Genomic DNA, 25,644 nt, shown 5'->3' with positions numbered 1-25,644 from the left:
TAATTTTGTTTATTAAAACTGCCTTGTTTTGAGGAGATAGTTAACTGTTGTTTGTGAACCATTTCAAATAAAGGTGTTATGATCAGAAAAGTTTTTTTTTTGTTGTTTTGTTTTTTTCGATAGCATAATACTTAGCCCAAAGCCTTTCAGACCTCATCTTTGATGGTAAAAGGCGATATGTACTGTAACTACCTTTTGATTTACAGATGTATAGACTATTTTGTCAAACATTTTTGTAGGTTTTTGCCATTTGGGTCGGAACTTAACTCCACAGTAAAACATGCGCCGTGTTTCCGGAACTGTTAGTTAGCATTCAGATACACGGAATATTTCGCAGATGAACCGGCTCTACCCGCAAATATGTCCGCCTTCTCTCCTATAGGTCAATTTTCGTTACATTGATCGTTACATTGTAATACGTTTATTTTCTTTTGCTTCAGAAGTATGATGCTTCGTGAAAAAAAAACTTTTGTGGTTGTGTGAGGGTGCTTTTTTCCTGTTTGTTTTGTTTTTTAATCTCCGTGCAACAACATTGCTGGAAATAAAGTAAGAACTTAGCCACCTGCCTGTTTGTACTAACATCAGAAAAGCTCGAAATGTCGTTTATGTGAGGTACAAATCGAAGTAGTTTTTAGATGAAAGGATTCCCCAATAATTGTAATATTTATTTTGTACCTGATTAATAAACCTGCCAAATATCTCGTGTAATAAAACCTAACCCGATTTACTAAAGTACTACACTATCATGTTTTAACTGTTAAACCCGTCAATCACTTATCTGTATCTTCGTCCAATTAAGAAAAGAAAATAATAAAATAATCCTATATTTCTCTCTTAAGAGGAAATTTTTGATATTAGAAAGGCATGGCAAAAGACCAGTTACAGCGTTACAATCCTGTAAAAAGTTAGAAATAAACTCACAAAATTATATCAGTTCTGTACAAAATATATGTTTGACATAAAATATAAAAATATTTATTTGCTCTTTTACAAATAACTAACTTTCACAAACATTTGTGAAAATGCGTTTAGAACCCACGTGTGTCCCAAAGATGTGTTTGTAACATTGTAATGAGTGTAGAAGGGAGCAAATTGAAAAGAAAAAGGATTAAAAACTGGACAGATTTACATTTGTGCACATGTATGGAGGCAGATAAACCAATCTCCTCTTTCTCTGAATAGATTATTGTATAACATTAATTTCACAATATTTTCAGTCTGTTTTAGTGGATATATATATTCTACTCAATTTGGACCCCACACTGCACATGAAATGGACAATGACACACCAGATGAGGTCTTTGCTGAACTCAGGTCCAGGGACATCGGAGGTTGGGGTGTTGCTCAGATAGGTCTTGGCACTGGACTGGCTGTATATGCTATGTGGGTGGGAATTCTTCAACCAGGCTTTCGTAAGGTCCCTTTGAGGCTTCAGGTAATGTCTGAAATTACTCAGAAATGTCTGTATACATGTGAAAGACTTGAGGCGCATCTCTCCTTTTCTTATTAGTTCTTTAAATTTCTCTCTAGGTCCCCTACATTCCTGCCAGCAAAGCTCAAGTGCAAAATGTGATGACGTTGATGAGAGATCGAAGTGGGGCTCTTGTGGATTTGGGATCTGGTGATGGCCGTATTGTAAGTATGAGCAAAATATATTTATTTCATTTTGGTTTGTTTATTTTTTGTTTGTTTTTAGCACTTATTAGTAACAGGTCTCACTTGTTGTCTCTGTTCATCTTTAAGGTCTTGGAAGCCCATAGGCATGGTTTCAGACCTGCTGTTGGTTATGAGCTCAACCCCTGGCTTGTTCACCTAGCCCGGTTTCACGCCTGGAGAGCAGGTCACCATGGCACAGTGTCATACCGACGAGAAGATTTTTGGAAGGTTTTAAATTTTTTTTACTTTTGGTTTAGCATTTGTAACACCATCTAAGCTGTCAGAATTGTTAAACCCTTCATCACATATAGATTGCAGTAACAAAATAATCATAGAAGGTAGAAATGGGCCCAGTCACAGAAAATAATAGCTGGAAAAATGTCATTCATATCTTCTACCTCTTGACTAAATTTTTCACCTAAGTTTAAAAGCTTTTTTTGCATCATGCTGCTGTGAACTAACCCAGCCTGCATATTTTGTAAATATCTGCACAAGCTTTTCCTTATTATATAAATGCTATTCTACTTGTATATTCTCGCTGAGCACATTTATATATTCAAAATCAACATTGCCCAAGTTTTATATGTAATCTTTCAAAGCTTGGCGGTTCTGATTTATTTACAATTTCATTTGTATCTCACCACAGGTTGACTTGTCAAAATGTAAGAATATCACAGTGTTTTTGGCTCCCAGTGTGGTGAGTAATGTTGAATAATACTATTAATAATATTGAGTAATATTAAATATATAATGAATATATAGCCGTGAACTGTGACATTAGTGGTGCATCCCTTGTAGGCATTATAGAAACTCATATCTCTGTCTTTAAACTGAATGTCCTTTATATGTTTATTTGTTGCAATAACTTTAAAAACATTTAAGTTGCTTCACACTGATCATGAACCTAAATTTTCTCCTGCTCCAAGAATTTTATTAATAGAAATGCAAACTTTCCGATAAAATATTTGTGAAGCTGTTTAAGCCAGCTGGTTGTAACTTGTTAAAATTACAACCATGAACTTTTGACATGATATTATACACTGCCTAATTTAAAACGAACAAAAAAAGGGTTGCCACCCACACAAAAGGTCACACACTTAATGTTTTATTGGACCGCCTTTGGCTTGATTAGAACACGCATTGACTGTGGCATTGTTTCAGTAAACTTCTGCAATGTCACAAGATTTATTTCCATCCAGAGTTACATTAATTTTTCACCAAGATCTTGTATTGATGATGGGAGAGTCTGACGACTGTGTAAAGCCTTCTCCAGCACATCACAGAGATTCTCAGTGGAGTTCAGGTCTGGATTGTGGTGGTCAATCCATGTGTGAAAATGATGTCTTATGCTCCCTGAACCACTCGTTTACAATGTGAGCCTGATGAATTCTGGCATTGTCATCTTGAAATGTGCCTTTGCCATTAGGGAAGGAAAATCCATTAACTGATAAACCTGCTCATTCAGTATATTCAGGTAACAGCTGACCTCATTCTTTGGTCAGGTCTAGGTTGCTGAACCTAGACCTGACCAACTGCAGCAACCCCAGATCATAGACTGCCCCCACAGGCTTGTATAGTTGGTACTAGGCATGATGGCAGCATCACTTTATCTGCCTCTCTTCTTACCCTAATGCTCCCATCCCTCTGGAACAGGGTAAATCTGGACTCAGACCACATGACCTTCCATTGCTCTACAGTTGAATTTTTATCCTCTCTAGCAAATTGAAGTCTCTTTCTCCAACTGCCTCACTGATTAATGATTTTCTTATGGCTACACAGCTGTTCAGTCCCATATCTCTTGAGTTTTCTTCACATTATTCACGTGGAAATGTTCTTACTTTCGCTAATAAACATATCCTGAGTTCTACTGGTGTTTTTCTTTAATCTAGTTTCACCAAATGTTTAAGTGATCACGATCATGCAAGATGTTTTTTTTCCTGGTTTTAATTTTTTATTTTATTCAGGTGGTGACTTTTCTTTTCTTTTTTTTTTTGTTTGCCAGGCAGTGTATTTTAGATAATCAACAACATATAATTGAGGAACAGTCTTATAGCATATAGTTAGATGCAGTTGCATTCTGATGCATTGGTGTTACATTTTTCATTGTTCTCTTGTTTTTAGCTTTCATTATTGCAGGAAAAGTTGCAAGCTGAGCTTCCTGATGATGCCTTAGTGGTAGCTGGTCGTTTTCCCTTCCCTGACTGGAAACCCTGCAGGACTGAGGGACATGGTGTGGACAGAGCTTGGGCATATAGCATGCATGCACAAAGACAGCATGCCTTAAAGCAAAATGATAAGCCCTTAGCCACAAGGAGTGATCCTGGCAATTAACTTATCAGTGAAAATTATCTTCTTGTAGTAACACGAATGCTCTATGTTGTTTGCCCTCCTAGAGTAAATTGCTGCTTATAAAAAGAAAAAGTTATCGCTGAAGTATTGGAGGTTTAACCCTACATCCTCTCTCTTCATAAAAACTGCACATTTGAAATGCAGAAATGCACATATATTAACAAATGAAATAGTTGACAAGACAAGCAATATCTCTGCAGTGATGCAAAAGTCAAAGCGAATGTAAGAATAACTGCATTTTTTAATTTAGCATTTTACACAATGCCCTGACTTTATTATTTTAAGGTGCAGCTAGTTTTCTAAAGGGAGGAGGATGTATTGCTGAAAACTGAAAGTGGAGAGTCAAAGGATACTATGTCCATTGTGTCTCGTAGCGTGAATATAATATTATCTATAAACCCCAAGTGGTTGGAAGTGTATAAAAGGTGCAAAAGGAACATCAGTTTATTTATTATTGTTTTAACATCTATTCAATATTCTTAATTATGAACAAAGTGTTTTACTTATTTTTATTTAAAGTTGTTATAGTACAACTTTTCGTGTATGAAATTGCTACGTACACATGATATAAATGTATGCACTTATCTTGAGCTGTAAATTATAGTTTAAACATGTTTGTTCTCACGTGTATATAAATAAATGTCCCTTTCTAATAAAGCATGCAAATTGTGACTCAATTTGTCAATCTTAATCCGCTGATGTGTGACGTAGCATTAAACTAAATATATTTACTGCAAGTACTATGTCAAGGTGAGACAATTGGACTTTGGTCTTTCTTTTATGATGCACTTCCGGTTTCGACTCCATAATCTTTCAATTGGAAAAAGTTTTTTTCTTTTTATTTATAAGTCTGCCAGACCTATCTCAACGTTTGACTGTTATCATATGTGAGTTAAGCGAATTATTAACTCTTTAGACTCAACGTTTTTCGCATTTAAATTCGATCTTGATTCCATGTCCAGTATTTATGGAAAATGCTATACTTTGAAAGATAACCGGATATGGTGCCTTTGCTGTCCTAGGTAACTTGACACGCCTACTGCGCTGGTTGTGTCAAAAGAGGAAGTTGCGAAGCAGACCCTAACCTGCAGCTAGCTATAGGCTACAGCCGCCCTGAGCTTTGAAAGGGGGAATAACAGGAACAAGCGCGTATTGTATTACTTAGTGTTATTACAAATTTATCAGATATATAACCTAAATATGCATATTCACCCACTTTGAAATTAGACAAGCTGTCGTGACCAACAGACGCAGAATCATGCCTACGGTTGACACCTAGCTAACGAAAAATATGCCTTCCTCCTTCTAGAAAAGCTATCTGGTTAGCCATCCGCTGCAACGTTAGCAACCGGGTAATTTATCGTCGAAATGGCTGACACTCAACGCTAGGTAATGCTTCACATTTAACCGATGCCGGAGAAGTCAGTGTTGGGTCGATTCTGAACGAAAACAAGATCAGATAGTCAACATAACGGTAAATGCAATTGGCCTTAAACGACAATGCAGCTAACTTATCACTCTGAGATGGCTGAATCAGTGTTGATCCTATTTATTTGGTAATCGAGGATACGTTTTATTTGAAGAAGGCATAATTAATTGTCTTAGTGTCATATCAAATTCAGATACAACAGCCTCTATGCAGAATATTGAACTAATCAGTCGAGCAAACCATGAAGAACACACTTTGCGGTTACGTTAGCCAGCAACCCCTTAGCTAACGTTAGCTACAGATTTGACTAGCAAGACAACTAATGTTGGCTTCTTACGGTAATTAATCAGCGACTAACTACACTGAGGAAAGCCCCTGAGCCAACTGAATATGGTAGGTACAATTTAATGTGTATTATTAATTACATTTTGTTTGTTTAACTGATCTATTTACTAATAATTGACCATTTAATGTATACTGACATATTTTTAACATAAAAACCTGGTGAGTATCATTTTATTTATTTTTATTAACGTGAAGCTATATGTCTTTGCTTGAATGTGCAGTGGATCTCCATGCCTCTTGTGTTATCTAACGGTTAAGGCCAGGTATTTTACGGGATGTGACAGGTCGTTGAGCCATTTCGTGGAACAAGACGCCCATCTTGCAAAACCGAATACTTGCTTTGAATAGTCCTGAGTCTATGCAAGTTGTGGCTTATTTAAGGAATTCAGACCTGCCTGCCACAAGGACCGATCTTTAAACTCTCACTCTGCTTTCTCGCTTGTGGAAGGCAGGGCCCAGCTTCCTTAACCAGAGAAAGTCAGATCGCAGTTTTGAATGGTACAATTGTATTTCCTTGAAACTGTGTTTAAAAAAAAAAAAAAAAAAAAACGCCCACATCAACTGGTGCCATTTGTGACACTGGAAACAACGAGACCATAAAATGTGCAGGTATGGGCATGTTAAGGTAGGCTTGTTTACAACTCACTAAATGAACCTGGTGAGCCTGATGGTATATAAGCCTGCCCTGTAAACACCAAATTCTCTTTATTATCAAACCAACCTTTAAGAAATTGACATAACTTCGTAATATATCTTGGTAATGCATGGTGTTTTTACCACGAAGATGAATTTTGTTACATATGTCAGACAGAGAGAGGCACTTATTTTGAAGTGGTGGGAAATTCCTTCTGACAGATTTAATCTTTTACTTGGTACTTTTGTTAAGCAAACGCATATTCAGCATTTATTGGTTTGTGTTTTAAATTCCATTAAGTTGTCTGAATATTCTGGTTGTACTTATCTCATTATCATTTAGGCTTCTGAGGAGGCATCGCTACGCGCGTTGGAGAACCTGATGACAGAGTTCTTTCACAGCTGCACAACAAATGAGCGGAAAAGGGAAATAGGTAAGTTTGACCTTATGAAGCATAAATAAGCACATTAGAGGTAACTGAGTTCTGAACAATAAAACAAGCGTGGGAATGTTACATTTAATGCATATCCTGGTAGGCTTATGGTGTCTGCCTTTACCACATAATTCTTTGAGTTTAAATTAGGGGTGGACCAAAAGATCATATGACAGTCTTTTGTGGTAGAATCACAATTCTACCCTCAGATTTAGTTTAAAATCATGTGATCTCATTATTATTTGTGCTCATGGCAGCCTGAATACTTAACAGATACAGAGAGCACATTCACCAAATAACTAATGCCTCAACTGGGGAGAAAGGAGACATTAACATGATTCCACATGGTTGTTTGATGCACAGACACATAATAGTGTTAGTTTCAGAAAAGGAAACATGAGAATCGTTCATTTTAAGTTGCAACATTTAACAAAAAGAATAACTCAAGTGCTATTTAATGTTAGTGAAATACTACTTTTAAATGCACATATTTAACAACTAACCCAACACATTTACAGCAGTGATGATTTGAGCAAGAATGAAAATATGAGAATACTAAAAAATGAGCAATGCAGCAGGCAAGTTTCATCATCATCAAAGTTTCAAACATTAAAAGATAACTTTAAACAACTTTATTAACCAGAAAATGGACTTTCTTTTCTTTGACCTCAATGACGTCTTCTTTTAGGATTTAGATCTCTAAGACGTGTAGTCCATCCATTGAGCGTCCTCTTTGTCCCGCCAGCTGTCACGTATTTACTAAGCTCAGGTTTAGTAGGACATGTTGCCCAGCTGTGCTATCTAATGATTTTGTTTAATAATGAAAAATCTGGGGGATTTCTCAGAAAATAAATTCATATGTGAAATTAAGATAAAGCACAACAAAAGATAACTGATCGCTCACCACTTGTTCAAATTTAGGCCATCCAGACCATTGCATGTTGATCCTTCCTCCTCCTCATTTCCTGTTGGTAACTCTTTTGTAGCTATTGAATACAAAAAGAGAAAAGAAATAAAGTTTGCAGACCTTATCTCATTCTTACACAGAAACATGATATGCGTAAAGCCTCGCTTTTAATATAGATGTCACATGGTTGAGGTTTTCTATGCAATGCTCTTCCCTACAAAACCCTTTAAACATTTGGTATACCTGCCTCTAAAGTCTTGTAAGCTTGTCTGTAAGAATGTAATGAAGTGTAGATCAGATTTTTCTTTCATCTAGTAAAACAATTAATGTGACTTGAAGTTGTTTTGTGCCCTGAAACCTTTTTTTCTCCCCTTTTTTGGCGTAGCCTTTATAGACTTCCGGTGTAGCACGATATAACTTTCAGTTTGTCTGTAAGTGAAGTTCTGCAGTGTTATGTACCTCTGACGGAGACCATACTTGCTTCCTTTTTTTTTCTGCAGAAGAGCTGCTGAATAACTTTGCACAGCAGACAGGAGCATGGCGCCACTGCTTGTTCTTCCTTTCAAATACTCGGAATGAGTATGTAATGATGTACAGCCTCACAGTATTTGAAGTAAGTTGTGTAGATGGGAGATTTAACTTCAGTGTATTTGAAGAATAAGATAGTTCTCAGAGAAAAGGGTTTTTTTTTAACACATGAGAATGTGTTTGATGGTTGTTTCCTGTTTATTTTTGTTTTGCCCTATAATATTAGTAAATTTTATATTTTAATAAACATGTATTTTATTTTTGTCCAATCAAGTATTTAGAGAAATTACCAATTACACAGGTTAGTTGCAACTGATCTGCATAAGTACATAGTTTACTATAGATACAGATTTGTCAACTGATGTTCATGTTTTGATTTTAGAACTTGGTCAACAAAATGTGGATTGGTGTAGCTTCACAAGACAAGATGGAGATTCGCAGCTGCCTGCCCAAACTCCTGCTCGCTCAGCACAAATCTGTGCCCTACTTCATTCGCAACAAACTTTGCAAAGTCATTGTTGACATTGGTCGCCAGGACTGGCCGATGTTCTACCACGATTTCTTTACAAACACCCTTCAGGTAAGCACCGCTGTCATCCTTTCTGCGACAGCGAAAGCTTCGATCATTACCAGCTGTGCTGAATGTTGTGTTAAATACTTAACACAAGTTGTCTGTGATGCAGAAGTTGTTTTTAAAAGAAACTATAAAACCACAGCTTCTGTTGTACTGAATGTGTTTTAAATACTGTGGTGCTGAAAAATTATCCTTCTCACATGTTGCATTTATGAGACGTCTTCAGAACTGCATTGATTTTAGATATTAGAGATTTAGACATCATATTTAGGACAGTACACTCTACAAAATGATGGTTAAAGATAGCAGGAACTAGCATGCAAGACTTTTTTTTCTTTTTTCTTGAAATAAGTCTAAATTGCTCTGTTGTTACAACATATTGAATGTTGAGGGTTGGCCAACCTTCATGAAATCTATGTTTATTGCTCCTGGATGGGGCTGTTTCTAAAGCTGTTTTCACGTGAGCAGTGACAGTTTTTTTTTGTTTAGTTTTTTTGTAACAGAATAAGTTTATTTGGTTTGGATTTTTTTCTGGAGTTGTTGTTCACATGTACTTTACAATGAAAGATTTTCTGGAGTAAATGTGTTCACAACTGGAAATATGATAAACTGGTAGCAGGATGTGGTACAAAGGTTTCTCTGTGGAAATATGCTGTTTTGTTTACAGTATGTTGAGAATGTCAAACAAGACTTCTGACTGTCTTTTGTAATTATATCAATATACAGGAAAAAAAACAAGCTAATATGACTCTAAACAGCTGTGATGGAGAGTAAATACTACATACAGTCATTACTTTAACTGTCAAACCTTGCAGACATGCTACCAGGTAGCTGGCTAGAAAGTGTCAACAAGAACTCCAGAACCTTCACACACCATATCTCTGGAACATCTCTGAAACATTTTAGGATAGTGCATGTGTTAAATGTTTTAGGGGCACTGAAGTTTGTCAGCAAAATGTTCTAATCTTATTAAGCTGTTCCTTGTTAATTTATGCTCTGCAGCTGATCCAGACCCCAGCTCTGGCACCACTGGGGTTGGTGATGTTGAAAACCACATCAGAGGAACTTGCATGTCCTAGAGAAGATCTCAGTGTTGCCAGGAAAGATGAGCTACGCAAACTGCTGCTGGATCAGGTGCCCACAGTGCTTGGACTGTTGACGGGTAAGTACCATCTCCAAAGACTTTTAACAATCCAGTTTCCAAACTTAAGGCTACTGAGAGTTAAGTCTTTAATTTTGAGCAGATTTAGTCTTTTTCTTTAATGTAAAGCTGTAAACCAGAGCTGATGATTTGGTGGAACATCTTTAGTATATTTCAGTAAATGGTTTCTTAATTTCTTGTTTTGAAGGTATCCTAGAGACCTACTGGGACAAGCACAGTGTTATAGCTTCTACCCCGCCTCCCTCACCCACCTCAGGGGAAAGTGGTGAGTGTTTTGTTACTCTATGATTAATAAACTGAAAAGACCTAATAGTAAACATCATAAAACAGATATTGTTTAAACTTTTGATAAACTAAGTGTTTATCACGGACTTCATATATTAACATCACTATTTTGTGTTTCTTAAATCTGTCAGTGGAATTGCTGGGCAGTCTGTTTCAGGGCAGCCAATATTCAAAGCTGCTTTGTCAGCCCATGGCAGCACTGGACAATGAGAGTCATCAGCTCTGTTGTCTCGTTTTGGAGTGTTTGGCTCACCTGTTCAGCTGGATCCCCCTGTCGACAAGTATTACACCCACCCTGCTGGCATCTATTTTCCATTTCGCACGTTTTGGTTGCGATCTACGGACAAAAACCAAGACAAGTTCCTTTATCTCCACCTCCTCTAATGGACAGCTTAATCCTGGGACAGTGCCACCAACATCAAATGGAGACGGGCGAAATGGACAGCAGAGTGAGAGTAATAAGGTGGATCGCGCTCGGCTTGGCGTGCTTGCCATGACCTGTGTCAATGAACTGGTGTCAAAGAACTGTGTGCCAATGGATTTTGAGGAGTATCTGCTGCGAATGTTCCAACAGACCTTCTTTCTTCTGCAAAGGCTGACACGAGAGAACAATGCTCATACAGTCAAGAGCCGCTTACAGGAGCTTGATGAGAGGTATTGTTCAGAATATAAGCCTACAGTAGTGTTGGTGCCTATTAAAGTGTATGATGGTTTGAAAATATATTTTTACTTAGTGAACTAGTGCATATTAGTTTAATTACATTCAAACTTAATTAGCATTTATATTTCTCAGTAGGTTGTGTGTTTTCATGACTGCCATTCTCTACACTGGCTCTTTCTGTCCCTCTGTAAATATGTGCCACATTAACTAACTTTTAAATGACATTGAATTGCATTGTTTTGGCCTTTTCTGACACTGATCTCATGTCATTGTGGTCCAGTTATGTTTGATATTTAATCAGCTTGGTTTTAATAACTAATCATTCTTTTAACTGTAAATGTTGTCATATTACCGTTTAGCTAGTTTTTATTCAAAACTGAGTTTATAATGTCCAAAAATCAGAATTATTGATGAGTTAACCAAAATGACTTAATAAAATTAAACACATATAGTATGTTCCTTCGATGGACTGGCGACCTGTCCAGAGCGTACCCTGCCGGCTAATTGCTGAGATGAATAAGTGGTACAGAAAACGAATGACTGAACATGGTATGTTGTGTCTCCCTCAGGCTCCATGTGCTGTTTTACAAAACAAAGCAAGAAAAATGGAGTGCAGCACAAAAAATAAGCTTGTTTTTCAAATCCCACAAAGGCTGGAAAAATAACATTTAATTCACCGCAGACCCTTTCTTTATAGTCTGTTTGGCCGTCTCAGACATCAGGCATAGATTGTCTCATCTCATCCATGACACTCTGTATCAAACTCAATGTAGTCTTGAAGCCAGTCAGACTTCATGTTTAGGTGTCATGTCATGAATTTACTTTTAGCTGAGCTTACTAGGCACTTTGCCTTTTTAGGAAAGGAAAATAATCACCAACATAAAATATTAAGTAAGTACTTAAAGCGGTTTGTCTGTGGCAGTCAATGTTTTATACAAATGTTTTCTCTAATCTTGCAGTTACCTGGAAAAGTTCACAGATTTTCTGCGCCTGTTTGTCAGTGTTCACTTAAGGAGGATTGAGTCAAGTCCTCAGTTCCCTATTGTAGAGTTTCTTGCCCTCCTTTTCAAGTACACCTTCAACCAGGTAAGAACAGTTTTGTCAGTCAGTCATGTGTTTAACCAGTACACAACAGAGTGTTGATTTATACAGATATTGATTAAATCTGCCTTCCACGAATTCCTTTCAGCCTACTCATGAGGGATACTTTGCCTGTTTGGACATATGGAGTGTATTTTTGGATTTTCTAACAACCAAAATCAAAAGCAGACTTGCAGACAGAGAAAGTGTCCTTAATAGGTAAGTTGCTTTGAATACTGAAAATCCCAGTCAGCCAGTTTTAATGATCAATGCGATCATTTTCAATAGATTATGATAAATCAAGCAAACTATATTCTTTTTGCTGTTTGTTTTTTTTTCTTTCTAAAATTATTGTTGTAAAACTTGAACGTGTGATCCGACAGGTACAAAGATGCCTTAGTTCTTTTGTTTAGGGAAGTTCTGAATCGCATACAGTTCAGATACAACCAGGCCCAGCTGGAAGAGCTGGATGATGAGACGCTGGATGATGATGTAAGAAACTTTTACATGAAATATATACATACAAAATATGTAGTTAATAGATCAGTTGAGCTTTGGCAGCAATCTATGTATCATTCATTTAATATTCAATTAAATATCAAAAATAAAATTATAATCAGCTTGTTTTTCATCATTTAGAAATCCAATGGAAAAAAAAAACTCATTTGAAGTTAAGATTTGGAAAAATTAACTAGAAAAACTGACAAACTGATTTTAATATTTAATTTGTCAGATTTCTGTGACCCAGAAGATGGTTCAGAGTCTCTCTCTGCAAACTGGCACTGTCGCCTTGTTGTTTTGCCATTGTTTGCTCGCTTTTTCTAGATAATTTTAAGTGGTCGCCAGATCAAAATAATATATATTAATATATCAATTTGGAATTTTTATTAGGGCTGTCAAAATTAAAGTGTTAATATTAAGATATTCATCTGTGGAATAAACACGTTAATTTTTGAATGCATAAACAACAAAGTTATTACTCATGCCATATTACAAATCGTAATTTGTTACCAGAGCAGGATGGATCAATCAGAAAAACCTGTGGAACTCCAGCCTATGTTATCTTGGGGGTTGTGGCTCAAAAAGTTTGAACCATTGCCCTACTACACTGAACCTATACTATATTGCCACTTAAGGCCCATTTATGCTCCCTCACATGCATAAATAATGACTTCAGTTCCAGACAAAGTTTAGCAGCGGTAATGCACCGCTATAAATTGGTTTCTAACCACCCAGCATTAAAAAAACATTCAAATATAGTCTTTCTTTAGAAGCTCACAGTTTCTACAGTTGTCCTTTTGACTCTTCTGCTTTTTTGTTTCCTTCCTGATCCCCTTCTTCAACTCTGGTTTGTTTCTTTCGTTGATCACATCAGCTGTTCTGCTCAGCACTGCCCCTGCAATTTCCGGTGGTATTGCTCCGTCCTCTGCGCCAAGCTACGGCTAGCTAAGCTTCCTGAACACAGACCAAATTATGCTCATAACCGGCACAGAAAACAGACGCAACTGTCCGTCAGTCTGCATATCCGTCTTCTATGTGAAGAATAAATAGGCCATTAGACAACACACAAAGCAGGAAACAGCCACTTCCTGGTCACAGAAATCCCCCGAAATTCCTAAAAGAATAATGATATCCACTTTTTAATTGAATATTAAATGAACGAATGACACATGGGCCGACAGCAAGTGTAAATTTAGATTTTTTGAACATTTAGCTTACAAAATTATTAGAACATTGATTGCTTAAATTGATGCACACTTTACAAGGGAACATTTATGTATATATTGAAATGTTCTCCTTTTTGGTACCATAGCAACAGACTGAGTGGCAAAGGTACCTACGTCAGAGTCTGGAGGTGGTTGCCAAGGTGATGGAGCTGCTCCCATCACATGCATTTTCCACTCTGGTAAGACATTTTAACATTTTGAAGTGTTCATATTAACTTCTGACTGGAGTTTTACAGATTTTCACATTATATCTTAAGCAAATGTTTGCAGCAGCAATTCGTTTTCAAAATTAATATGGAAAAAATGCAACATACTCAACATTCATGTATGTAGTGTAACCTCTTAACAACTAATGCTGATGATTATATGTAAGTTGGGAGTTTAAAATGTGGCATGCAGTCACATTACTGTTATGGTTATACATCAATCTTAGTCTGCAGTTCCATGATTTAAATTTTTATAGACCTGCCATATACACCTCTCATAAGTGAAAGTGGTGAAATGTAGAAACAGTTTCACTGTGTTTATATAAGAATGTTTTGCGGGACACAAAACAAATTGGATTATGGCAGTTTTATTAAATTTAACATCATAAACTTTTTTTTTTCTGATAAGATTGAGCTTGAATTCTCTTAAGTTTGAAATGGTTCCTCTTCAAGCCCATTTCCTCCAAAGAGATTGTCATCTTGATAGCTGTTTTTCTTTGGCCCAGAAGCTATGATTTAGTGTTTTTTCATCTTTCAATTGAACATTTACCCATGCTATGAACAGCAGATAAAAAAAAAAAAAAAACATCTGTTTTTTATTCTCCAATTTCCTTTCACATGATTATTTTATTATTCATATCCTCTTCAGGTATGTTTGATCTGTTTTAGTTTAATACAGCCTTATCCTCTTTCTTCTTTCTTTAAGTTTCCAGTCCTGCAAGAAAATCTGGATGTATACCTGGGTTTGCAGCAGTTTATTGTCACCACTGGTTCAAGTAAGTCACGGGGAGAATATCAGTGGTGGTAATTTAAAAAAAAAAAAAGGGAAATCTGAGAATTGCTTGTCGTGATGGATGTATGTTTTTTCCCAGGTCGAAGGCTTAACATCACAGCGGAGAATGACTGTCGTCGACTTCACTGCTCACTCAGGGACCTCAGCTCACTGCTTCAAGCCGTTGGGCGCTTGGCTGAGCATTTTATAGGAGAGGTCTTTGCTGCACGTTTCACAGATGCACTCGCTGTGGTGGAGAGGTCAGTGCTCTGCTACTTTTAAATGTTATGAGATTCTCTTGCCTACACATCTAACACTAAATGTCTATCTTTGCATTTAGAAAACTATTAATATTAATATTATTTTTAAATATTTAGCAGTGTATTACTCAGACAGCGCACTTGGGTTGATATTTACTTCTTTTTGTGTGATTATGTGATGTAATGTCATCTTTTCATTAGTTTGTGGTATTTAGTGAATATGTGTAATATAATGAAGTGTTTGTTTTTCAAGACTCGTTGAAGTAACTTGCTACGGCTCGCAGACAAGCCTTTATGACTTGGAGACAGCTGTGCCTTCTGTGCTCAAGCCTGACCTCATTGACGTGTGAGTATCACATGTTTTAAGGGAAAAAGCAAAACCAAACACTATATATGTGAAAGAAGAGCACTGTTTCACAGTGTTACCAAAGAGAAATTTGGGTGGAAGTGCGTGTTGAAATGTGTATGAGTTTAAACATTTCAGAGCTTGAATAATGCAACCAAAACACCACCCTAGCAGTTCACATGTTGTTGATGTGGTTGCTTCCTGTTTAGAACAACTTCTTGTTTTACATAGACACGTTACAGAATTGTTTTATTTCTGAAAGTGTTTTGACAGAAATCTTGATTGTGGTTCCCTCTAAACTCTGGTACAGGACTACTTGTATGTCGTAACAGGTTAAATGTTAAGTTTTAGTGTTAATCAGAAATGTTTGCTAATGGAAATGAATAAATCCATTAATACATATAAATATTTAACTAGAAACTAGAATTTCTCCTGCAGGAGACGAATAAAGGTCTTATCTTAAAAGCATTTGTGACGTGTCAGCAAAGTGGGTCCATTGTATTAAGATGAATATTTAAACTGTGTGTTGTGTTTATGTTACAGGCATGCACAGGCCCTGGCTGCTTTGCAGGCCTATTCACACTGGCTCACACAGTGCTACAGTGAAGTCCATAGTCAAAACCAAAGGCAGTTCATCAATCTCATCACCTCAGCTGTCAATGCTAGCAGCCCGCTCATCACAACTAAGGTAGTTTGTCTCGTGCTCGTTCTTTCTTTTTGCCCGCTACTGCTATGGCAGAATACATTAAGTTTACAGATCTACAAGTATCCGAGTTACTTCAATACAGCAGGGACACACCAAATCGGTATTAGTTACTATCATTAGTTGATGTTATCTTTGTAGCCAATATTCTCTATGCCGGGGCGGCATGGCTCAATGGGTAGAGTGGTCGTCCTGTAACCTAAGGGTTGCCGGTTCGATCCCGGCCCGGAGAGCTCATGTCGAGGTGTCCCTGAGCAAGACACCGAACCCCTACTTGCTCCTGATGGGTCGTGGTTAGCGCCCTGCATGGCAGCTTCCGCCATCAGTGTGTGTGTGTGAATGTGACGTATATGTAAAGCGCTTTGGATAAAAGCGCTATATAAGTACAGACCATTTATGCTGGAGCCCACAAGCTAAATATTGGCCGAAAGATTTATGCATTCCTCTGTTTTCACTGAAACCTTGCAAGTAACTTGGACGCTAACTTGCTTTTATTGTTTGCACAAACTACCAATAAACATCAGGACAGACAACTCTTATTTGTTGCTTAATCACATGTTTTTTAGGAATGTTTGGCTCATTAGGACATTTTTATTTAGTATAATTACTTTTAAAAACTATTTAATTTAAGCAGATTACAAATTTTCCATCAATTTCAAGAAAACTATATAATCATTAGGTTTATTGTAACCATCACAATAAAAAAAATGGTACAGGTTGTGCAACATGTTAAATAACTTAGTTGGGGAATTCACATCAATCTTGTGTCATATGAGCTGCACTTGACAAACAAAATGGTGGTAATGGTTTCACGTTGCAACAGTGGTTTAAGAGAATGATTTAGAAACTTAAGATCAACATTTGACCAGTTTTTGAAACTTGCAGCCTGTGTTCACAGTGGAATTTGCATATATCTAACACTTGATCTGGTTACTACTGGTTAAAGGTGCAACGTGTAACAAAATCAAAGGTCAATGACAAAAAAATTTAATATAATTACAAACTATGTTTCCACTGAAATAACTTAAGTTTTTATTCTCTTAGAATGAGCCATTTATGTCTACTTGCTGTGGGTCCATATACATGGAAACTGCCATATTTCTGCCACCTTTTTTACTATTGAGTCCTAATGGACAAAGTGAAACTGTGTGAAATGAGAATCCTCTAAGCTTTAAACCTGCTGTACTGACTTTGTTAGGTAGATGCAAGAGCACTGTTTGGGATAAGTAACACCTTAAAAGTCACTAAACAAGACGGTACACATGTATGCCATTTTGAAGTAGTAACCTGTGGCGCAGTCGTTGCTACATCTGAGGCCACTGGATCCACTCACAGACGAAAACATGTTTATGTCTGGAGGAATTTTTTCAACTGACTGTGCTCACAGCTGTGCTCGGCATTTAAACACATTTCTTTACCAATAGATGTCAGTGATTCTTACACACTGTGCCTTTAATGTACCTTCTCTCTATTTACTACATAATTACTATGTCTGCAGTTTCAGGTCTTGTACAAGTTTGATTATTTAGCTTTAATAATTCTGTGTTACTGACATTATTAGTTTTTATACGACACAACGTTAATAACATCCTGCAGAGTCTTGAGTCATTTACACTTGAATTCCATATTATTTCCAGGTACCGGAAAAGTTGCTGCTGTCAGCTTGCCATCTGATGGTTTCCATAACATCTACAGTGAGGCCAGTTTTTATGGTCTCTTTGCCAGCTGTTCAGAACATCTTTAACCTGATTACTACGGAGAATCAGACCCACACACTTCCCCAAGAGGTAAATGTTAGTTTGTTTTTAGTTTGACATTGTTTTAATAACTGATGCTATTTAAAGAAATGCAACCTTTTTCTCAGTGTTGCTCTTATTTATTTCTATGATGGACGTTTCTTCGTGTCATGTGAATAATAAATTGTTTTAGTTTCTTTGTTTCTGTTTTGTTTCTGTCTGCGACTGAAATGATTATTTTCTTTCTTTTTAATATAGGCTCGTCTGCTGGTGTGTAGAGCTTTATCCAACATGCTGCTACTCCCATGGCCAAACCTACCAGAGACTGAGCAGCAGTGGCAAACACGCTCCAGCAGCCATGCCAACCTTCTGGCAGCTCTCACTAGGCAATATCGTATTTTACGAGGGACAGTAAACATCACTTCACGGCAGCCTGGTCTGGATAACAGTCAGTGTTTCTTTCTTTTCTTTTTCTTTTTTTAATTTTGTAATTATTCTCACACCTGCTCTCACTCCCAGTCTTTTTTGATCACTTTCCCAACATTTTTTTCCCTCTAGTGAAAGCAGTGATCCAACAGACCCTGCCTGTGCTCCGAGACATAGTGGACAGCATCTCAAGTGAATCCACCAAATCACGACAGATTTGTTACCAGAGTCTTCAGGAGTCTGTCCAAGTTTCTCTAAACCTTTTCCCAGTGTTTATTCAGCAGCCAGGTCAGTTGTCTCCTCTGTCATCTAGAGTTTAAATTGAAATTATGATGGTTATGATCATCCTTTTTATTTGCGTTTGGTCACCTATTTGTCTTATCACTAAGGAAGCAAGCTTTTGTCTGTTTGTTTAAACTGGTGAATATTTGTCCACCGCCTCAACCTAGTGGTATAATCTATACCAGGGATCCCCAAATCTGGTCTTCAAGGCCCACTGTCCTGCAGAACGTCCATGTTTCTCGGGTGTGTTACAGCAGGGAAACATCTAAAATCTGCAGGATAGTGGGCCTTGAGGACCAGGGTTGGGGACCACTGATCTATACCAACAAACTGCATCTATAAATGTTATAGATGCAGTTTGTTGAAAAAAGGACAGAAATAACTATCAAACAATATTTCAAAGTTTAGGTGGCTATAGTTGAACAAATTATTGTTTATTCTTAGTTCTGTTTTTTTTTTAACCTTACTGTGGACCTTTTTCTAACCAGTGCTGCAAATGCAATTAATAAAATAATAAAAAAAGATTTAAATCTGTGAACAATACAGACTTTCAAGACAAAGAGAGTTCCCTGGCTAGCCAGCTTTATTAATCATCACTCCTCTTTGCCAGATGTTACTGATGAGATGCTGGCCTTCTTCTTGACACTGTTTCAAGCACTGCGAGTCCAGATGGGTGTTGCGTTCACAGGACAGATTATCCACACTTTTCTCAGCATGTTCACCAGGTGACCGGGAAAAAAAATATATCAATACAAGTAGTTGTAACCATAGTATTATTACATTATGTCTTGACAGAATATGTTACATAATCTACATCTAACCTTCTCACTTACATGTGTTTCAGGGAACAGCTGGCAGCCAGTATTTTACAAGAGGGTAGTGCTGGCTGCAGAGTGGTGCAGAAGTTCCTGAAAATCCTGCAGGTGGTGGTGCAAGAACCTGGTCAAGCTTTCAAGCCCTTCCTGCCCAGCATCCTGTCTCTGTGCATGGAGCAGGTCTACCCAGTTGTAGCAGAGGTGTGTTAATGCTTAATTTGAACATCTGAATTGTGTAACCCACTAATATCTGAAATTAGAATGTGATTCAATTCTCATGTGTGATATTATGAAATATGTACAAAGTTAAAATACAGATTAGATAGAATATAATAACTTAAATATTTTGGAAATTAAACCATTTTATGATTTGAAGAATGCTCTAAACTCTGTTTTTTGTATTTGTTTTATTTTTGGGAGGGGAGGGGCTGTTTCCTTGATAACCACTGAATCTTTTGTCTTTGATAGCGGTCTTCTCCAGACGTAAAGGCAGAGATGTTTGAGTTGCTATACCAAATACTTCACCAGAACTGGAGGTACTTCTTTAAAACTTCAGTCTTAACAAGTGTCCAAAGAGGAGCTGAAGACACCATGGAAAACGAGGCCCAGTTCACAGCTGCAATGCAGGTGAGTTTTCACAGATTTTTACTACACGAGCCCGCAGTTGTCAGCATTGATGTGTATTTTAACTAGTTTGAATCCAGCTCTTTGTTTGAGTTTGTGTTTCAGATTAATTTACTGTCCAGCTGGTGTAAAAGTGTGAAGCATACGGTGCATAAATTTGATTTTATATGTCCTCAGAATCAATCATCATAACAGAATAACAGCTGTTGTTAAGAGTAACAACTAACTGCTTCAATCATTGTTCAGTCTAACTCTTCTTTACTGAAGGACTTATGTTTAAATATCTTTTTCAGGCTTTTGGTCAGTCATTCCTACAGCCTGACATCCACATCTTCAAGCAGAATCTCTTATATTTGGAGTCACTCAACAGCAAGCACAAGTTGTATCACAGAGTAAGTTCAGCATTTCAGTATCTTTAACAATTTTTTATTATACACTGTGTGCATAATTAGGCCAGTGAGTATTTTGACAATATCATCATTTTCATGCGTTTCCTTTACATCCAAGCTGTATAAACTTGAATGCTTATTGGATTTAAGCATATCAGGTGATGTGTATTTGTCTAACAAGGGTGTGTGACCGAAGAAGATCAATACCTTATATTAAAGGTGTGCATAATTATTAGGAACCTTCTTTTTCTCAGACAAAATGGGCCAAAAAAAGAGATTTAACTGACTCTGAAAGGTCAAAAATTGGAAAAAGTCTTTCAGAGGGATGCAGCCCTCTTGAAATTGCCAAGATATTGGGGTGTGATCACAAAACCATCAAACTTTTTGTTGCAAATAGTCAACAGTGTCGCAAGAAACGTGTTGGAATAAAAGGACAAATAGTAAATGAAAAAATTGAAAAGAATCAAACATGAAGCTACCAGGAACCCATTATCCTCCAGCGCTGTCATATTTCAGAACTTTAACCTCCCTGGAGTTTCCAGAAGTACGAGGTGTTCAGTGCTCAGACGTGGCCAAGGTAAGGAGGCTGAAACCCAATCACCACTGAACAGGACACATTTGAAACGTCAAGACTGGGCCAAGAAATATTTGAAGATAGGTTTTTCTAAGGTTTCATTGACTGATGAGATGAGAGGGGCTCTTGACGGACCAGATGGATGGACCCCTGGGTGGATCTGTAATGGGCACAGAGCTCCACTTCGACTCAGACCCTAGCAAGGTGGAGGTGGGGTACTAGTATGGGCTGGTATTATTAAAGGTGAGCTAGTTGGAACTATTTGGGTTGGAGATGAACTCAAAATGAACTCCCAAACCTACTGCCAGTTTTTAGAAGACACTGCAGGAAAAAGTCTGCATCTTTCAAGAGGTCCATGATTTTTATGCAGGACGTTGCTCCATCACATGCATCCAAGGACTCCACTGCATGGCTAGCTAATAACGGCCTTAAAGATGAAAAAATAATGACATGGACCCCATCCTCACCTGAGCTAAACCCTATTAAGAACTTGTGGGCCCCTAAATGGGAGATTTTTGTAGAAGGAAAACAGTACAACAGTCTGAACTGTGTCTGGGAGGCTGTGGTTGTTGCTGCACAAAAGTTTAAGCATCAACAGATCAAGAAACTGGCCGACTCCATGATTAGAAGACTTTTGACCATTATTGAGAAGAAGGGTCGCTATATTGGTCATTTCTGACATTTTTTAAATGGCAAAAATGTTTGTTTATTTTGAGTTGTTTATTATTCTGATGTTAACAGATGAAAATAAACAAGTGAGATGGGGACGTTTTCATTTTTCATTTAGTTGCATAATAATTCTGCACACTAATAGTTGCCCAATAATTGTGCACACAGATTTTCTTAAAAAGCTAAAACCTCATTTACTTTCTTAAATATCCAGGTTTGAGGTTTATTAACATTTCTGGATTGAGAGCACTGTAGTTGTTCAGTAATAAAATCCTCATAAATATAACTTGCCTAATAATTGTGTAAACAGTGTAGATGTTTTTTGATTAACAGCTTTTTAGCAATTATCAGCTCATGCGTACAAACACTGATCCCATATACTTAACAAAAATTCCTTCTGAACCAAATATCCTATAATTTGTTTATTCGGATAGTTTTTACACACACACTAACATTTGACCAATTTATTAGTTGTTCTCTTCCATGTTATCTGTAGGAACTATTCTTAGCCAAATTCAAATGTGTCATGCTAACATTATGAGCTATAGAAAGACTTCCTTATACATGTGCTGACTTCGTTGTCTTTCTTTCATTTCTTTTTACAACAGAAACTTTTCCGGACCTCGATGCTTTTCCATTTCATCAACGTGCTGCTTCAGGTCCTCCTTCACAAAAGTCATGACCTTCTTCAAGAGGAAATTACCCTGGCCATTTACAACATGGCCTCTGTTGACTTTGATGCCTTTTACTCAGTTTTCATGCCAGAGTTTCTCAACGGTTGTCAAGGTGTGGACACCAGCCAAAGAGCTGTTCTTGCACGTAACTTCAAGCTTGAACAGGTGAGAGCTGACACAAATTTCCTTTTGGACTTAAGATTTTCTCCACCTAATGAATAACTATTGCAATATTTTGTAATGAATGTTATATTGCACAGTGGGAGAATAAACTACTTGTTACATACATTACTTGGTAAGACAGCTTAGATTTGTACTTAATAAAAGCACAATTTAAGGGTTGATAGCTGATGTTAGCAACTTAGAAAATTTCACTGAAACTGAGACATAAGATAGATCCATTGAAAAACGTCATATAGCTCTCCGTCCTAGAAGAAAATGGTCTAATTCAAATTAGGTCCCTTTCTATGGAGGAGCCTAAAACCAAAGACAGTGCATTACTTAGAGGAAGAAAAGCCAGAGCCAGTCATATTCTAGCCCACAGTTTTAAACAGGGACTGTTTGAAAACTGTGTATCATCCTAAAATTCTGCAAACTTAATATTATATAAAAAGGAAAATAATTTCATGGAAATGTCAACAGTGATTAAACATTATTAGGAAAGTTTTTTTTTCTAAATTCCTTTGCACCATACCTTTTTATTTTGCTCTTCTGTTACCATCACAAATCAAGTCCAGTTCTACCTCTTCTTATTTTAGTAGTAGCACAAAATATGGCTTTAAGTACACAATGCAAGTTATATGTTCCTGTTTATCCATGTATTCTTTTAAACCTTTGCATCAACCTTTTTTTTTTTTTTCATTTTCATTCATTCATTCATTCATTTTTCATCACAGTAAATAAGCAGTTATTCACTGTGTTAATCTAATGACACAGTTATTTAAATTAACTGTCTTCACATGTGTGTTTTTAGTTGCCTGATGCCATCGTCCTCACGACTGGTCATATACACATTTAGCATAATGGACATCCTCCTGAGTCTCTTGGTTGTCTTGTGTTGTTTGTAATTGTTTAGGACAAACTACTTTTCCTTAAGTTCTACAGCTACAAAGAGTTTGGATCCCCCACAACAATGCCAGTTAAGCTTTAGCAACATTTGCATTATGCAGGAGTCATATAAAAAAAATAGATTTGTACCCATGTAGATATGAAGCTGTAACTACATAATGTGGCATAATATGTTACCTGTTACTTCCTACCTCTGTAGGTCTGTACAGCATCTATTACCAACATGTTGTAGCAGAAATAACAAAAGTGTAATTATGATGGTTGCACACCACTCAGGAAAGGTTCTGCTTTTGTGGATGCTGTTCCACCCTCATGGCTTCCAGGGACACAATCAAGCTCTGCCATTATTAATTTTAATTCCTAAATTGTGATGTTAAAATTTCTACCGTGAGTAAGTTCTTTTAATGCCTGCCATGCTTTAACAGTAACCCTGATTTCTTATTCGTCTTTGCTGTTGCACTTACAAATGTGTTTAATACTTAGTAAATTATATCCTTCTTTGTCCAGGATTTGCCTTCGTTCACTCAAAGCGTGCAGCGGCTGGTGAATGACCTGCGCTACTACAGACTGTGCAACAGTAGCTTGCCCACCGGCACCATCAAGCTATAGTACAGTGACTGCTTGAACCACTCCACACAATGATCTTCAAGGACTGCTTGTGCTGACCACTTTGCCCAACACTCCTCCAGTTCAGCTTTGCTCTGCTCATTCAAAATACCCAGACGGAGCAACATATGTTGGTTGAGTAAAAGGAGGTTGAGGATGCTGCTGATGATTTTCTTTGATTTCTACTGTAAAAGGCTGGCACAGTGTTATAAATTTTTATTCTTTAAATAGTGCCCACCTTATGTATTGCCAATGATAATTTGGCGTGAAATATATGTACCTGGTCTGCAGTTGGAATTCGCCCAGACCCGGAGCAGTCTGAGCCAGGCCTTCCCTCCCACACCGCTGCAACACAGCTGGGCTGGGACTGAGCACTTTTAACTCATTTTGAGTTTTTTTTTTTTTTTTTTTTTTTTTTTTTTTTTTTTTTTTGGTCTGCTTTTATCATTTTTGCCTTTTTCATCTCCAAAGGAGACAGACTCTCAACTTAAGATCTTTCATATCATTCCATTCTGAAAAATGAGAAAACTTGCTTAATAAAGTGCTTTTTTGTAGTAAAACTCATGTATTGATTAGTCATTATTTTTATTAGTCTATCCATCCATTTTCTATACCTGCTTATTCCAATGCATGGTCGTAGGGGTTGGAGTCTATCCCATCAGTTTCAAGGTGAGAGGCGGGGTAAACCTTTGACAGGTCACCAATACATCACAATATTTTGATTTGTATTAAATGCTTTTGTTAGCGTTTTCTTTTTAAGAATAGTGGTTTTGCTTGCAGTTTCTTTTATCTTCAGTAGCACATCTTAAGGAGTCTTAACTAAGTCAGAACTATACAGACCAGCAGTGCTACAGTTGTTGATTAATACAGACATCTATGACGTGTCTTTAGGCACGAAATGGGATTGTTATGCAAGATCATGACAAGCATTTACATGGCAACAATGAGGAAACAGCTTTACACATTTAATACTAATGAGGTTAAATAAGTTACAAAAACAAATGTATTATATTTAAACAGCTGCAAAGATGTATTAAATATTTTTTTACTATTTAGATGTTTAAAGCTTTAATTTATTTGCTGTTATCTAAACAATGAAGACCTTGCTTTTGTCAGCTTTGTAGTGTAATGGGTGGCTGTCAGAAAGCAAGCTGGAGGAGACTCAGTTCAGGATGTCCAGTTTGATCAGAGCTTGTGTGTCTAAAAGTCTTACCTCTAAGCATATGCCATGTCTTTAAAATAGAAATATTACTATGAAGTAAATTTCAGCTATTTGAAACCTCAATGATCAATTCATAACTTATATGAAATTCCATATGGTCATGAAGTATAATGTCCACTGTGGGTGACTAATCTTACACATTAACCCATGAACCAAATATAAAACCATATAGCAGTTATTACAAAACTAAGCAAATTTTTCTAAATGTATTTTTGAACTTTGAAATGCCCTGATTTATTTGGTTTTGTTTTACTTTTCTGTTTTCTCTTGAGAGAGGATCAGTGATTATTTCAGTCACCAGACCACATCAGAAAATTGGTTGGGTAAAGACTGAGATGAAATAACGAAGTAACTAAATAAAGAAATAAGAAAAAGTGCTTTACTAATGGGACATATGTTAGGTGGTGTAATTTTAAAAAAGGTGAAAGTGACTACCCAGGACAAAGAAAAACGGAGCAAACAGGACTGGCATCATTGGAGTTAAATGTTTGAATTTGAGTGA

General features: G+C 37.0%; 2 protein-coding genes across 4 annotated transcripts; both read left to right on the top strand.

Annotated features, from left to right (window-relative positions):
* Positions 1–152: 152 nt before the first annotated feature.
* antkmt (adenine nucleotide translocase lysine methyltransferase) lies at positions 153–4,671 on the top strand. 3 transcript variants are annotated; one of them, XM_041999872.1, is made up of 6 exons: positions 153–546; positions 1,255–1,435; positions 1,531–1,635; positions 1,744–1,884; positions 2,303–2,353; positions 3,778–4,671. In XM_041999872.1, the coding sequence occupies exons 2-6, from the start codon at positions 1,274–1,276 to the stop codon at positions 3,985–3,987; spliced, it is 669 nt and encodes a 222-aa protein (XP_041855806.1). In that variant the 5' UTR covers positions 153–546; positions 1,255–1,273; the 3' UTR covers positions 3,988–4,671. The 3 variants fall into 3 exon arrangements, with proteins under 3 accessions (XP_041855806.1, XP_041855800.1, XP_041855795.1); XM_041999861.1 differs by having other exon boundaries at positions 157–546; positions 1,218–1,435; XM_041999866.1 differs by having other exon boundaries at positions 155–1,435.
* A 386-nt stretch (positions 4,672–5,057) lies between these two features.
* On the top strand, positions 5,058–24,480 carry xpo6 (exportin 6). Its single transcript, XM_041995279.1, has 24 exons — positions 5,058–5,827; positions 6,756–6,846; positions 8,254–8,366; positions 8,664–8,861; positions 9,858–10,017; positions 10,205–10,282; positions 10,434–10,956; positions 11,923–12,049; positions 12,153–12,262; positions 12,427–12,535; positions 13,857–13,949; positions 14,683–14,752; positions 14,849–15,008; positions 15,262–15,354; positions 15,898–16,042; positions 17,695–17,844; positions 18,052–18,241; positions 18,352–18,507; positions 19,112–19,226; positions 19,346–19,517; positions 19,785–19,943; positions 20,234–20,332; positions 22,181–22,411; positions 23,822–24,480. The coding sequence occupies exons 1-24, from the start codon at positions 5,825–5,827 to the stop codon at positions 23,921–23,923; spliced, it is 3,447 nt and encodes a 1,148-aa protein (XP_041851213.1). The 5' UTR covers positions 5,058–5,824; the 3' UTR covers positions 23,924–24,480.
* The last annotated feature ends 1,164 nt before the right edge of the window (positions 24,481–25,644 follow it).

The sequence above is a fragment of the Melanotaenia boesemani genome, chromosome 2, assembly GCF_017639745.1.
Source record: "Melanotaenia boesemani isolate fMelBoe1 chromosome 2, fMelBoe1.pri, whole genome shotgun sequence".
In the NCBI taxonomy this organism is placed as follows: domain Eukaryota; kingdom Metazoa; phylum Chordata; class Actinopteri; order Atheriniformes; family Melanotaeniidae; genus Melanotaenia; species Melanotaenia boesemani.
Note: the sequence above shows the minus strand (reverse complement) of the source record. Positions and strands in the feature narration are given on the sequence as shown.

Bases quoted from the DNA above. Each gene is read 5' to 3' on its own strand.
- antkmt (XM_041999872.1), top strand. From the start codon at position 1,274: ATGGACAATGACACACCAGATGAGGTCTTTGCTGAACTCAGGTCCAGG. The intron at 1,436-1,530 runs GTAATGTCTGAA...ATTTCTCTCTAG, and splicing joins AGGTCCCTTTGAGGCTTCAG to GTCCCCTACATTCCTGCCAG. The intron at 1,885-2,302 runs GTTTTAAATTTT...ATCTCACCACAG, and splicing joins GACGAGAAGATTTTTGGAAG to GTTGACTTGTCAAAATGTAA.
- xpo6 (XM_041995279.1), top strand. The intron at 10,018-10,204 runs GTAAGTACCATC...CTTGTTTTGAAG, and splicing joins AGTGCTTGGACTGTTGACGG to GTATCCTAGAGACCTACTGG. The intron at 18,508-19,111 runs GTCAGTTGTCTC...CCTCTTTGCCAG, and splicing joins AGTGTTTATTCAGCAGCCAG to ATGTTACTGATGAGATGCTG.